General features: G+C 54.4%; 1 protein-coding gene across 1 annotated transcript; it reads right to left on the bottom strand.

Moving 5' to 3' along the window:
* Positions 1 to 4989: 4989 nt before the first annotated feature.
* On the bottom strand, positions 4990 to 13898 carry LOC103190112 (zinc finger protein GLI1-like). The gene is made up of 10 exons (XM_042344163.1): positions 13894 to 13898; positions 12759 to 13019; positions 12219 to 12426; positions 11507 to 11608; positions 11114 to 11254; positions 10435 to 10584; positions 9870 to 10034; positions 9285 to 9548; positions 8486 to 8807; positions 4990 to 7846 (listed from the first exon to the last, which is right to left on the bottom strand). The coding sequence occupies exons 1-10, from the start codon at positions 13896 to 13898 to the stop codon at positions 5280 to 5282; spliced, it is 4185 nt and encodes a 1394-aa protein (XP_042200097.1). The 3' UTR covers positions 4990 to 5279.
* Positions 13899 to 13909: the final 11 nt, after the last annotated feature.

Genomic DNA, 13909 nt, shown 5'->3' with positions numbered 1-13909 from the left:
CTGATTTCCCCCCACGGTTTGCGCGTTGGAATTCTGTCAGGAGTTTTGAGTTCATGCGGGTGATGGAATTTGATTTTTTTTTATATATATATACGTATTAAAGAAAAACTGATTGATTTAAAGCCTGGTTGATTGTTGCGGTTCACGCCTTTGCCCCCAATGTTTTGTTCGATGTCAAGTGAGACGCGGGAAGATCTTGGGGTTTCGGTGGCGTAGCTGAGCTCAGTGGGGAAGGAGGCGCTGTATTTGGCCTTGGTGCCCCTTGGTGGCGAAAGGAGCACTTGTTAAGCGCTCTGAGACGCTACCCTCCGTGGGGGCCGCTATAAAAGTGCAAGTTGTTGTTGTGGGTGTCGTTCGAAGACAGTGATCGGACTTGTGCGCGTGTGTGGGTGCGTCCCCTCGCTCGCTCGCTCTGCAGCCAACCTAATGGTGCTGAGTGTTTTATGTCGCTCGTGTTGTTCCGTGAAGCGAGACCGCGTTGACGAACTGCTGAAGGCAACCGACCACGTTGACAAGCTGCTGGAGCTGGTCAGTGCCCGTGCAAGTGACAGCAGTCCTGAGTGGATCTCCGTCAGGCAAAGGAGAGAGGAAAATCGAGTCTCTTACTGCAGGCCAGGCAGTGAGTTTTGAAACTCCTAAAGGTGGAAACACAGGATTACTTTATAAAGTCGGGCGTCCGTCACTCACAGAGCTGCGCTGGGAGAAGAAGCCGGCAAAGACACGCTAGAGTTTATTCTTATTTTTAGCCAATGCGGCATTTTACGTGACTGCGTCTCCCATCGCAATATAAATGAGGCTTTTTTTTCCCCCCTATTGTGCAAAAAAAAATGCGAAATAAGTACAACGAGGAGTAACAAGCAAAGCGGAGAATGAGGGAGGGAGGGAGGGGAGAGCCGGTCGATGGATGGAACAACGTAACACGATGTGGGGGAGGGAACCGACGTACCAGCCACATGCAGATAGATTTTTAAAAACACAGGGTTTAGAGGATACGGGGAGAGGGCAGGTAATTAGAGTGAGGTCTGAAGATCAGCCGTGATCTTATCGAATGGCGGGGCACGGTCTCGAGGGGCCGAATGGCCGACTCCTGCTCCTAATTCTTACGTCCTTATATTGTCCGTCTATCGTGTCTTTTTTTTTTCTATTCGCGTATACTCCACACCATTCAGAAAATAATGTTGAGTTTTAATGATCGGGCAAATTTCTGATTGTGATTTCTTGATCGTCCTTTCCTCGTCTGCTCTTTCCTCCAATGGTCGGCGGTCAGTTTCGGTGTGGAAATCGAGTCAATGAGGGCAATGCTGATTCCTTTCACTTGCTGTGTTTTTTATTATTTGTACCACAATTAATGCACCTTGGGGTGGTGAGGGGTTGGGGAGTTGGGAGGGAGGGGCTCAGTGTAAAATTCTCTCTGTGTAATCTGTGCCCTGTGGAATTCCCGTGATAATAAAATTGAAGAATATCCTTTTTATTTGACTTCTGAAAAGCTTTCGGTTTTCGTTTGCTCTTGAAGGAGATGTGGGAAAGAGGGAAGGCTAAACCGGGGCATTGGTTAGAGCTCGTTGTTTGGAGATTATTTTTATATATCCAGCACTTTATTTACGTGTTTTTTTTTCACAGGCAAATGCAGCAACCGTTCGAGTGACCAAGGTGATAATGTAATAACCGTCCTTGCATCCGCTATCGCGCCTCATCACGTCCTCGAGATGTCTCAAAGCGCTTCACAGGATATATTGTCAAGTGAATCGAGGGTGCATTTTGAGGGCGAAACGCGGCAGCCAATTGCGCACAGCAACAAACCGTCGTGGATTGAGTGATCAAATTATTATTTTTGGAGGGATTATTACCCCTGATACTTAAAAGAATAATATTATTGATTGATTGATTGATTGATTGATTGATTGATTGATTGATTGATTGATTGATTGATATAACTATTATTTATTAACCGGAGGGATTTTTTGGAGGGATTATTACCCCTGATTATTATCAGAATAATATGATTGATTGATTGATATAACTTCCTTGCTTTTTATTTATTCCAGGCTCCTTGTTCTAAAGACCAGTATCCATTACCGCTTGTTGATTGTTTCCTGCAACTGCGGATTGCGTGTTAAGTGTCCGCAGTGAAAGCCCTGCCCGTTCGTACACGCGACTGAACTCTTCTTTAAAGCCAGCGCGATAACATGGGAAGAGCGACTTCCAGCGCATCAATCAGTGGACCAAAGCACGTTTGTCCCCCATGCAACACCTTGAGCACCGGCGAGGTCGAGGTGGATTTAGGAATGCATTGCGTACTCAACTCCTGCGTGGGAGGAGACCGTCTGCTGGTTAGGGCAGGTTAGTGTTACTAATTATATAGGAGCTGTATTACAAATTGTTCTGCTTGGGTACGTGTGAGACGGGTACTGAACGCAAGTTGTTCCCTCACCCTCTATCCTACCCCCCCCCCTCACATACTCGAGTCCTGACCCTTAATTGTCCAGCACCTTGGGACGTCCTCTCGACGTGAAAGGCGCTCCATAAATGTCATTTTGCTGTTGTTGGAATGATGTGCTCATTGTCTCTCTGCAGTCGGCTGCCGCGCTTCGCCCCCGCAAAATACACAGTCGTTCCGCATTACAATATGTTCTGTGAAGCCCTTTTGAGACGTGATAAGGCAAATAATTGGATCAATATTTGGGGAGGACAAGTTTGCAGGGCTACGGGGCGAGAGCGGGAGAGTGGGGTGGATCAGGGCTACGGGGCGAGAGCAGGAGAGTGGGTTTGAATTGGAAGCTCTTTTCAAAGAGCCGACACAGACACGATGGGCCGAATGGCCTCCTTCCGTACTGTATGTTTCGATGATTCCAAGGCCCTGCAAGGATGGTTGGTGTTAATACCTGTGGAGCACACGGAGGAATAATACAAGAGCTAGGACACCGAAGTCGCCAGTTATTTCATTTCTTTTCGTTTTATTTGCAAATGTACAAAAATACTCGACATCATTTTGTCCCAGTGTCCTATCAACTGCTGATCTCCTGACTGGGCCACAAGTACGTACAAAAGATCTAGTTTGGTAGATATATATATAATATATATATAAAAAAAACAAATTTACAGTGAGGGGAATTCAAAAATGTCTCTTTTTATACAAAGTTTGCATTACATACAAAAAAACAAGCAGAAAACATTCATTTCTATAGTGATACATGTCAGTTCTGTTCCTATTGCAAAGCTTCTTTCAACGACGTAAAAACGCCTTTTCTCTGAAAAAGTGTGTCATGTCGACTCTTAAACGTTCAGTCCTCCTACGAAGGATAAATGCTTCAAAACGTGTCAAAGGGTTAAATCATGTGGAGCGGTTGCATAAACCTGGTCTGTATACCTTGAGCTTAGAAGGTTGAGGGGTAGGTGAGCCGATTGAGGTGTTCAAAATAGTAAAGGGATTCGATAGCGCAGCTTCCGAGAAACTTCAAATTTTCAGGACTGAGCTGGAGAGATGTTTGACAGGTCGGGGTACCAAGGGCTACGGGGCAAAGGCGGGTAATTGGAGTTGGGGTACAGATCATCCGCAATCTTATAGAGTGGCGAAACGGGCTCGAGGGGCTGAATGGCCTCCGGTGTTCCGATGCTTCGCTGTGTTTTTCCATTATGTTTAAAATGAGATCCTCCCTCATCCATTGTTTCCTGGTCACTGGGTTTGTTTGACCCAGATCTCACTCGTATTTCAACCCCACCCTGTTGGCTGAAGGCTCCATTACACCCCGCACACTGCTTTAGGATTATACAATACATTAAACTAGCTCAGGGCTGTGCAGAGCAAAAGGCATGTGTAGTTTTAGGTTAATACAAAAAATAACAGAGAAACTTTCTGGCTGTGGCAATGGCAGCGAGTATATTATCTTGGTTTAATAAGAGTCTTTTGTACTTGAAACAAATGTCCTCATTTCAAGCTAAAACGAACCCAGAAGGAGTCGCGATCCGTCACTTTAGTTGACAGCCCGTCGTGTTTGAATCGTATTAGCTTGTCCTATCCCGTGTTTAACTGGTGCAATGTTATTCATGAGCGATTAAGCCTCTTCTTACAAGCCACTAATTCCTTCCTCATTCTCCATGTGAGGGAGAGAGAGAGACACACACACACACACACACACACACACGCGCGCGGGCGGGACACTTTTTGAATATTCCATTCGTACTGTTTGGCACTCGCTGAAGTTTAATGCAATTAATTCGATCACGCCTTCGGTCACCCTCCCTACCCTCCACCACTCCTGATCCCAACCCCCAGCTCGGGTCCAAATCCGTAACTGTCCAGCGCTTTGAGACGTCCTCCCCACATGAAAGGAGCTGTGTAAATGACAGTTGACGTTGTTGTCGGTGAGGCAGGTAATTGCACATTGCAGTGGATTGAGGGATCAAATAAGTATTTTTTAAAAAATATATCATTTTTTGAAAGGGATTTTCAAAGGCACCCGGAGAAAAAACGTGATCCGCCAATCGTCTTAGCAAACGGGTTCCGACTTACTGCTCGGTAAACAACAGGCATGAGTGTGGAGTAAGGAAACTTGCCTAAGGTTTTGCCCGGACCCTCCCAGGGACAGGTCTCGTTGGTAGCCAGCAAGAATGGGATTGAAAAGTGCTTCATGTGTGAACCTTGCAGCCTTCAGAAAGGTAGAGACTTTCATCCCATCAATCTGCACTGCATTCAATTCAATTTGTCCCAGAAGTGAACGGTCAGTGAACGCACTTACTGGTGCAACACTGTGTGGACTACATCTGTAATACCTAACACGGGGGTCAGCTTACAACCTAGGTTCCAGACCCCCTCCCCAACCATCTCACTGCACAGAGAATTGATTTATGGACTTTGGAGAGTGAGTTAGCTGTAGAGGTGTGTGTGTTGTTGGCCATTCAGTCAACACTGAATGGTATAAGGGTATCAAGGGATATTGGGCAAAGCCGGGTAATTGGAGTTGAGGTACAGATCAGCCGTGATCTAATAGAATGGCGGAACAGGCTCCAGGGGCCGAGTGACGTTGTACTCCTGTTCCTGTGCTCCATGCACTGTGCTCCCAGATTTAGACAGACCATTTCATTTCCTATCAGCTATAAGTGAGGGGAGCGAGTTACAAAGTGTGAATGGTATGTGCGTTGAGGCGTGAGAGAGAGTCGAGAGTTGCTGGCAATCCAAACACCTCCACATGTCTTGCGGTGGTCAGCTTTCCTACGTTTTCCCATCAGCCAAAGGCTAGGTGCGTAAATTCTCTCGGACCATCGCTCTGTGGAACGACAGATTAAGACATGGTGTTGAGAAACTTGCTCTCTCCTGCCAGTGAGGTCAGCATGGAACTCATGTCTCCTATCGCCATGTTGGACATGCCGGCCTGCAGACTGAGGGGGTTATGGGGCGTGGTGAGACGAGAGGACGTTTGCGAGGTGTTCTGAAGAATACTCGGACTCATTAAAGCGTCCGATATCAAGGAAGGTTGGTCTGCGTCATCATCCATAATGGCTCCAAAATCAATCTGCGTTTGCTCCAGGTCCAAGGTGTCGATGGCGTTAGATATCTGAGCGGGCTCTGGATAAACAGCGGAGGGAAGTTTGGTCAGATCCAGGCTTGGCATCATCTGATGCTGCTGCTGTTGAATCGAACAGTTCGCTTGAGGTAAATTCATCTGCATTGGGTTTGGCACCTGCTTTAGCGAGATGGGCGGTCCTTGCCTCGTGAGCATCCGGTCCGAGTAGAACATCGTCCCGTCGTCTTCGGGAGGTTCCGGGGGCCGTACGAGCGGAAGGTGAGTCAGTCGTTTCGGGCTGGCTTCCACCGAGCTAAGGCCGGGGCTTATCAAGTAGCCTTGCTGGTGAGTCAGGCTGTTTTGCCGGCCGACCGGCTTGTGAGCTGGGGGAGGAGGCTGGGGCAACATTTCAGGACCGAAGCAATGACCGCACGAGCTCATCAAAACCCTACCTTGGCTTGGACCTTCCTGAGAAACTGGGCTTGATAGATTGGACTGAGTTGGTTGACTCTGACAGTTCATGTAAGTTGTCCCAGTGTAAGGCTGATTTTGAACTCTGTAAGTGTGCGGGGACGGGCTGAGCAGGGCTTGGGAGGGACCGATGTGTGAGGCGTCCATGTTGATTGGCATCTGGGCTTCAAGGCTACAGTTCTTTGGCTGCTGCCCCCATAGGAGGGCCTGTTGTGACTGAACGTAATTTCTCACCATCATCTCCTTCACTTGCATCAGCGGCGTGTGGGCTCCGGTCCGCCTGGGGTCTCGCAACGGGCACCCCGCGATCGGAGGGGCCGCATCGAAGCAGGAACGGGGTGGGCTGCCGAGCTGCTCCTGATAACCGCAGCTCAACCCCCCGGGGCTGAGCTGCCCCTGCTTGGCTTGGGGGAACCCGGGCCGGAGCGAACCCGATGGCTTCAGGTTTCGGCGCGGGTCATCGAGCGACGTGAAGGACGACTGGTGGAACCGCTGCTCGGGTTTCACCTGCTGCGGGTGGAGGAGGTTGGGGTTGGCGTTGGCTCGGGGAGGGTGGTTGGCGCAGAAGGCGCTCTGGGGGCTCAGGGAAGTGGGAGGCAGGCCGACGTTGTGCTGGGGGAAGGAGAGGGGCTGGTGGGAGGAGTGCGGACTTTGTTGTGAGCGCTTCAGGCACTGGAGCCGGCTCGGGATCTGGGAGGCGCCGATGTCCAAGCTGCCCGAACTGATCTCGTTCCACTGAACGGGTAGGCTCTCCGCCCGGCACGGGCTCGGGAAAGGGTGGCCCGGTTGGCTGATTTGGCATGGGTTCCCCTCGTAGCCTGGTCGGGCGTCCGCCAGCCCGCGCTGGCCCGGGTCAGGGTGCCCGTCCGCCAGGTTCCGAACGGGGCTGTCGTAGAGGATCTGATCCAAGCGCCCCGGAAACCCTCGTGCCTGGTGGGGGCAGGCGAGGGGGCCACCGAAGGGCGGGGCGCTGGCCTCTCGGTAGCTCGGGTACTGGTAGCCGCCCATGACGTCATCGGGCGGGAGAGAGTCGGCTTGGCATGAGGCGTCCATAGCCAGGGTCTCCATCAAGACGTCCTCGGCGATGCTCGGAGGACGGGGCGAGTACAAGTGCCTGTGGACGTTGGGCTCCGAACCGGCCAAGTGCTGCAGAGGGTGGTGATGGTTGTTGTTGCTGCTGCTGCTGTTGTTGTTCCTCCGCCGGTCGGGGTGGATGTTGTTGAGGCTGTTGAACCTCTGGACTTTGGGCAGGGAGAGAAGCGGGTCCGAGGCCATGGCGGCGCACACCGGCTCGCTGGCTCGCCTCGAGCTGATCCCAGGGATGTTGTGAGGCCGCGGGAGGCCGTGCGGGTAACCCCCGAACCCCCCCTCACTGCTCCGTCGCGGCTGGGCGGGCGGGGGGAACCCGGAGCTGTGCCCGTCCCTGGGGAAGGAGGGCCCGGCCGCCTCCTCCGTGCTGCCGGTCACCAGGGGAGTCGGTGGTGGGCCTCCCGTGGCCACGGCGTACTTGGCTTTGAGCCAGTATTGCTGCTGCGGGGAGAAGTGGGACAAGGCCGGGAGCCTGACGCACTGCCCCGCCTCGGGGGGTCTCTGGACGGGGTCGGGGGAGGGCGAGGGGTCTTCGCATGGATCGGCGCAGGCGAAAGGGTTGGCATTGGCCTGGGAGGCCTCGCTGGAACGCCGGCTGGACAGGTAGGGGGAGATGGCCGAGGACCTCCGGCTGACCGTGTAAGCCGAGCTGAAGGTACTGGCCAGGCTCCCGCGTCGCTCGCTCAGCTGGCTCCTCGCGGTCAGATCTTTGGCCGAAAAGTCCGCCATCCGATGAGAGGGAGGGAGAGAACCTCCGTACGTGCTTGATGTGTCTCCGTGAGAACCTGAGGGCCAGGCAAAGAGAGTGGGGTTGAAAGAGAGGGAAGGGTAAAGCTCTTCAGCATTTTATTTTGGGGGTAGTTCAGCCGGGGGGGGGCTGGCACACACGGAAACCCGTCACTGTCGCTTAAGAGTCTCCAAACCAAACTGAGAATTCCAGGCCTCCCGTCTACACATGGACACCCCAGAGAGAGATTGTTCGGATTGAATGTGCTCTCTCGCTCTCCCTGGTTACTAATTCCGGAGAGTATTTAGGGGCAGGTTGGCGAGAGCCAAGGCTTGGGGGTGGGTTGGAGCCCAGAGTGTGTGTTGGGGTAACTGCTGGAGTCTAACCAACTAAACCCACACATGGCTCGGCCATCGAGAGAGAGCGAGAGCGCTGTCTGGCCAAGCTTTCCCGCTGCTTGTCCGGCCAGGACCCCTCCCCGTTAGTTGGTTAGTGCTTTGGTTGTGGGGTTAACAGGAGCTGAGGGGGAGGATTCTCTGCCCCCAGTGACCGGTCGGACCTTCCAGGTCCTGCCGATGGCTGAGCCGGGCCGGGCTGAGCTGCCATCAGCAGCGAGTGCCCTGGGACACCGCGGCCCCTCCAGGCTCAGGAACCGGGGGCTCGAGACCGTCACAGAGTTATCGTGCGATTGACTCACCGTTCCCCTGCACGGAGGGCAGCTTGACTCCCCGCGAGGAGGAGGGGGGTGTGGATTTGCGGAGTTGTTTCAGCTTGCCGATCTTGAGGTTCTCCAGGCGCTGGAGCGCGCTGCCGTTCCTCCTCAGCCCCAGCTCCAGCAGCCCCGGGCGGGCGGGGGGCTCGACCGCGCAGGACAGCACCTCGTCGATGTTGGTCAGGTCCTCGTAGCTTCCCCCGCCATTGGCGTTCATCTCCACCCCGCTGTCGTTGTTGTTGGCGCTGCCCTGGGGCGACCGCTCACTGCTGCTCGACGACCTGCCTCCGGGACTGGGCTGGGACTTCTGGCAAAAAAAAAAAAAACGATCGGAGCGGAGAAACACGACAGAGTCAAAATCACAGCCTTATCCGCCTCGCACGCGAGAGAGAGGACCCGGGTTCGATTCCCGGGCGGGTCAGGACAGGGCAAAACCTTAGGCAAGTTTCCTTACTCCCCACACACACGCACACGCCTGTGTTTACCGGCAGTCAGTAGGAACCCGGTTGTTAGTCGATTGGCGGATCGCTTTCCTGAGGGTAATAATCCCTTCACAAAATATATATGTTTGGTCACTCAATCGCACGGCTGTTTGTGGGGACGTCGCTGGGCGCAAATTGGCTGCTGAGTTCCGCCCGCAAAACACACAGTCACTCCGTTATGCCGCCGTATCCCGTGAAGCGCTTTGAGACGTGTCGGGACGACCCGACGAGGCGCCGGGTCGCACGCGAGGATTACTACTACTGTACTGCCGTCGCGGTCTGCTTCGTCTCTGCCGCCTCACCATGGCAGGGTTGGGCACCATCAGTGTGCCCTGCATGCAGTCCGGCAGCTTGGCGTGGGCTGTGCCGTCGGCTGCCAGGTCAGCGCCCAGGCCAGGAAGCGGCCTCGGGCCGTCCTGCCCCGGGTGTAGCCGGGTGCTCGTGTCTCCGCGGTGCTTTTTGGTGACGTGCGCCTCGGGCCCGTGCACGGTCTTGACGTGTTTCCGCAGCGAGCTGGGGTCCGTGTAGCGTTTGGTGCAGCCCGGAATCTTGCACACGTAGGGCTTCTGTTGGGGGAAAGCGGGAAGAAGACGGCTGGGTTTGGTTCGGGGTTATCGGGCTCGACGCCGCTCCCCTCCGTTGGCTGGAACGGACTTGGAGGATCTGGCGGCACTACTCGAAAAGAGAAAGGGAGTTTCTCTCTCTCGCTCGCAAACCCCCGCCGCAGTTTCGCCCGCAAAAACCCGCGCAGCCAATCCGCCCGCTAGTAGCTCGCGCAGCGCCCAGAGACATCTCGGCGCGAGGATTATTATCAGCATTAATATTATCACTACTGTTGCTGTTGCGTCAATTTACCAAGTCACCGTGGCCGGGCCCCAGGCTGTTACCTCGTTGGAATGGGTCCTGTTCTGATGCTTGGCTCGGTCGGAGGCGTTCGAGAAGGCTTTGTTGCAGCCCTCGTGCTCGCAAACGTACGGCTTCTCCCCCGTGTGGGACCTCAGGTGCGTCTTCAGGTTTTCCAGCCTGGAGTAAGCCTTGTTACAGCCTTCAAACTGGGAACAACGGGGTCGGCTGTTTCAGTGGGATCGCAGGATCTTGACGAGCGCGGGGAAAAAAAGGGAGGCCATTCGGCCCATCGTGCCTGTGCGGGCTCCTCGAAAGAGCCGCCCACTATCGCCCCCGCCTCACCCCCGCTCCCACCCCGCTCTTAACCCTGTCAATCCACTTGGCAATAACGTAGCCTGTGAAACGCTGTGGGAGATCTCTCAACGAGGCGATAATTATTAATATTAATATTAAATGCGAGGGCTTTACACCGAATCCTGCGAAGCGCTTTGTGAGTGAGTGGGTGACCCGAAAGGGCAGAGTAGAAGCGCGTGGATTCGGGTGGCCACACGAGTGAAAGAAGGTGACGGGCGGGCGGGAAGGGTCGATCCGGGCCTCGAGACTCACGGTGCACTTGTGCGGCTTCTCCCCCGTGTGTCTTCTCATGTGGACAACCAACATGTACTGGGCCTTGAACGGCCTCTGCTCTCTCGAGCAGTCCCTCCAGTGGCAAACGAACTCCTTCTTCTCGCCGTGGATGTGCTCGTTGTTGATGTGCTGCGGGGGCCGGGGGTGGGGGGGTGGGGGTCGGAGGGAAAGTTGAGGTTGGAGTTGCGGTCGACACGGAGCTACCACGAGTGGAGGAGTCCTGCAGGGTAGCGGTTAGAGCACTCGCCGAGCGAGCGAGAGGACCCGAGTTCGATTCCCCGGCGGGTCAGTCAATACCTTACTCAAGTTTCCTTGCTCCCCACTCCCACCCCCTTACCCCCCCCCCCCCCCCACACACACACACACACGCAAACACACACACACGCCTCTGTTTACCCAGGAGGAAGTGTTTACCCAGATCGCTTTCCGGGGGTAATAAACTCAAATGATAATAATAATAATGATAATTTGGGCGCTCAATCCCACGACTGTTTAATTAATTGGCTGTCGCGTTTCGCCCACAAAATGCAGTCAATTAACTCTGCAGTATGTCCTGCGAGGCGCTTTGAGACGTCTCGAAAATGTGATCGGGCGCTGCGTCAAATGCGAGGGTTATTATTAATAATAGTTTGGGAGGCAGTGCCACACTGTGACCTACGTGCACAAGTTGGTCCTGAGTGTCGAACTCCTTGGCGCAGCCCTCCCAGTGACAGTTCGTCTCGTAGACGATCTCCGGCTCCTGCTTTCCGTCATCCTTGTCCGGGTCGTCTCTTCCGTCCATCGCCCCCAATAAATGATCCTGCTCCAGACGGGGAATGAACAAGTCGATCCTCAGCAGCGGTTTGTGGGGTTGGGGGAGAGGGGGTGGCGGCGCCGGGTGCAATCGTCTGCCCCGTTCCGCCCGCCAAATGCACAAGTCGCCGCACTCTACGGCGTATCCCCGCGAAGCGCTTTGAGACGTCTCGGAGGCGTGGTGAGGCGCTGGGTCAAATGGGAGCGACGGTTATTAATATTATTTGGCTGATGCGGCCAGGGTGTGGGGGCTGTTTACCTGCGTTCCTGTCGAGGCAGGACTAGACACATCTCCCTCCTCGAGGCACTTGCCGTTGTTCAATAGATCCATTGTGCTGGTGACGGACGCTTCCACTTTCATCTGTGGTGTTGGGGAGTGGGGGGGGGGGGGGGGGGTCGAGACAAGACCAGCTTCATTAGAATGAACAGCACGGAAACCAGTCCGATCTCTGGGTCCGTGGCGGTGTTTGTGCTCCACGCGAGGCTTGCAGGGTCCTCACACTCATCTGTATCAAATCCCTTATGAGCCCGAAAAGGTATTCGCAGTGGTCGGGTGGGGGAGTTTTGGAAGAGTGCGGATTCCATCCCGACAATCCGAACAATTTCTCTGGGATTTCCATGTGTGTGTAGGTGGGAGGCCTGGAACGCTCAGTTTGGTTTCGGATACTCTTAAGCCACGGTGATGGGTTTCCTCGTGTCGAACACCCCAAAAACACAACATATCTATAAATATATATATATATAAGTTGTTCTTTGCTTTACGCCTCTTTCATTTGGAGTTGAGGTACAGATCAGCCGTGATCTAATGGAAGGGCAGAACAGGCTCGAGGGGCTAAATGGCCTCCTCCTGTTCCTATGATCCCAAAACTCACAGGGCATCTCGTGACTTGGCTGAGGCTCGTGTCCATCCCGTTGGCTTCAGTTTGCGCATGTGGGAGACCAGGGCGTCTGGCTGTGGACATTGGGTTTACCTGGCAAGGCTTGGGCGTCCTGTGGAGGTGAGGAGATGCCAACATCTCAGGTCCGCCGAACTGGTGCTGCCGGGTACTACACAGCAGCGAGGGGTGGCTGAGTGGCTGCGTGTGCCCGATGCTGGATGTCACGCCCGGCTGCTGAATCAGGAACGGCTGGTGTTTTGAGACGGGGTTCGACATGGTGTGAGCAAATCCGCAGGCCGGGCTGCAAGCAACCAAATCACTGTGTCACTGTGTGTGAGTGCGCGTGCGTGTGCGCGTAGTTCCTGCAGCTCAGGGGTTAGAGCCCTCCCCTCGAAAAGAAGGGGACCCAGCTTCGATTCCCGGGCGGGACAGGACAGGGCAAAACCTTAAGACAAGTTTCCTTACTCCACGTACGCGCACACACGCGTTCGAGCGCCTGTTTACCGCCGAACGAGACTACGTTAAGTGCTCAGTGTTTGTTGTCGTCGAGGCAAGGAGAAGAAATAAAAGGGGAACATTTCAATCTCGGGGGTGGCGGGTGGGGGGTGGAGAGAGAGAGATAGAGGCACTGACCTGATGGCCGAGACAGACAAGTGTCCGTAGGAACCACTGGCTGCCGAGCTGCAGCGCGAGTTGTTGATGAAGGCGACCAGGGAGTTGGGTGACGTCCTGATGACGGTCTGGAGGTCGATGCTGCTGTCTGACAGCGGGGAGATAGACAGCGCCCGCTTCTTACTGACCTTCAGCACGTTCCTGGGCGTAGAGAACCTGCAGCCCAGGACTGGGTGGGGGAGAGAGGGGAGAGATGGGGGGGGAGGAAATGCGTACCATACACTGACCGGTCAGAGAATGAAATGTGGGACTGTTCGACAAGAGAGAAGGGAATAACGGCCAACGATTGCTCATTCACTATACCCGAGACTCTTGCAGCACAGAAGGAGGACGTTCTTTGTTCCTCCGGGTCTGGCCTCCTCCTCGCCCCCCGAGTCCTCCGCTCCACCCTTGGCGGCCGTGCCTTCAGCCACTACGCCCCGAGGCTCTGGAACTGCCTTCCTCACTCCCTTCACCTCACTTCCCTCTCTTCCTATTGTCCGGTCCCTGCTGAAGACCTTTCTTTTCGACCGCGCCTTTGGTCACCTTCTTCTCCCCCCCTCCCCCTGGGCTCAGCCCCGGGATCCGTTACCGTGAAGCGCTCTGAGACGCCGTCCCGAGTGGAGGGCGCTATATAAACCCAAGTTGTTGTTGTTCATAAGAACATACAAATTTGCTGGAAGGTGAAAGAAGACCAAGGTCCATCCAGTTCGCCTTCCACCAATCCTGGCAGTCCTGTGTCCCGAGATTTTATTATTTTTTATTCAGCCCATCGGGCCTGTGACCGGCTCTTTGGAAGAGCCACCAACTCGTCCCACTCGCTCCTCCGGCTCTCACCCCCAAAGCCCTGCACAATTCTCCTTTCCTTTCCAAGTCGCTATCCAATTCCCTTTTGAAACCTACCATCGGATCTGCTCCCACCAGCCTTTCAGGCCGTGCGTTCCAGACCGTAGCAACTCTCTGGGCAAAACAAAATGTCTCCTCGTCTGGTCTCCCCTCTGGTTCTTTTGCCGATTATCTTAAACCTGTGTCCTCTGCTCACATTCACGCACTCTCACACACTCTCTCACGCGCCCCCTCTCTCACACTCCCTCTTAACACTCTCGGTCTCCCTGACACCATCACAGGTGGGG

Source organism: Callorhinchus milii, unplaced genomic scaffold, assembly GCF_018977255.1.
Source record: "Callorhinchus milii isolate IMCB2004 unplaced genomic scaffold, IMCB_Cmil_1.0 Scaffold27, whole genome shotgun sequence".
NCBI classification, from domain to species: Eukaryota; Metazoa; Chordata; class Chondrichthyes; order Chimaeriformes; family Callorhinchidae; genus Callorhinchus; species Callorhinchus milii.
This window is presented reverse-complemented; position numbering and strand designations above follow the sequence as displayed.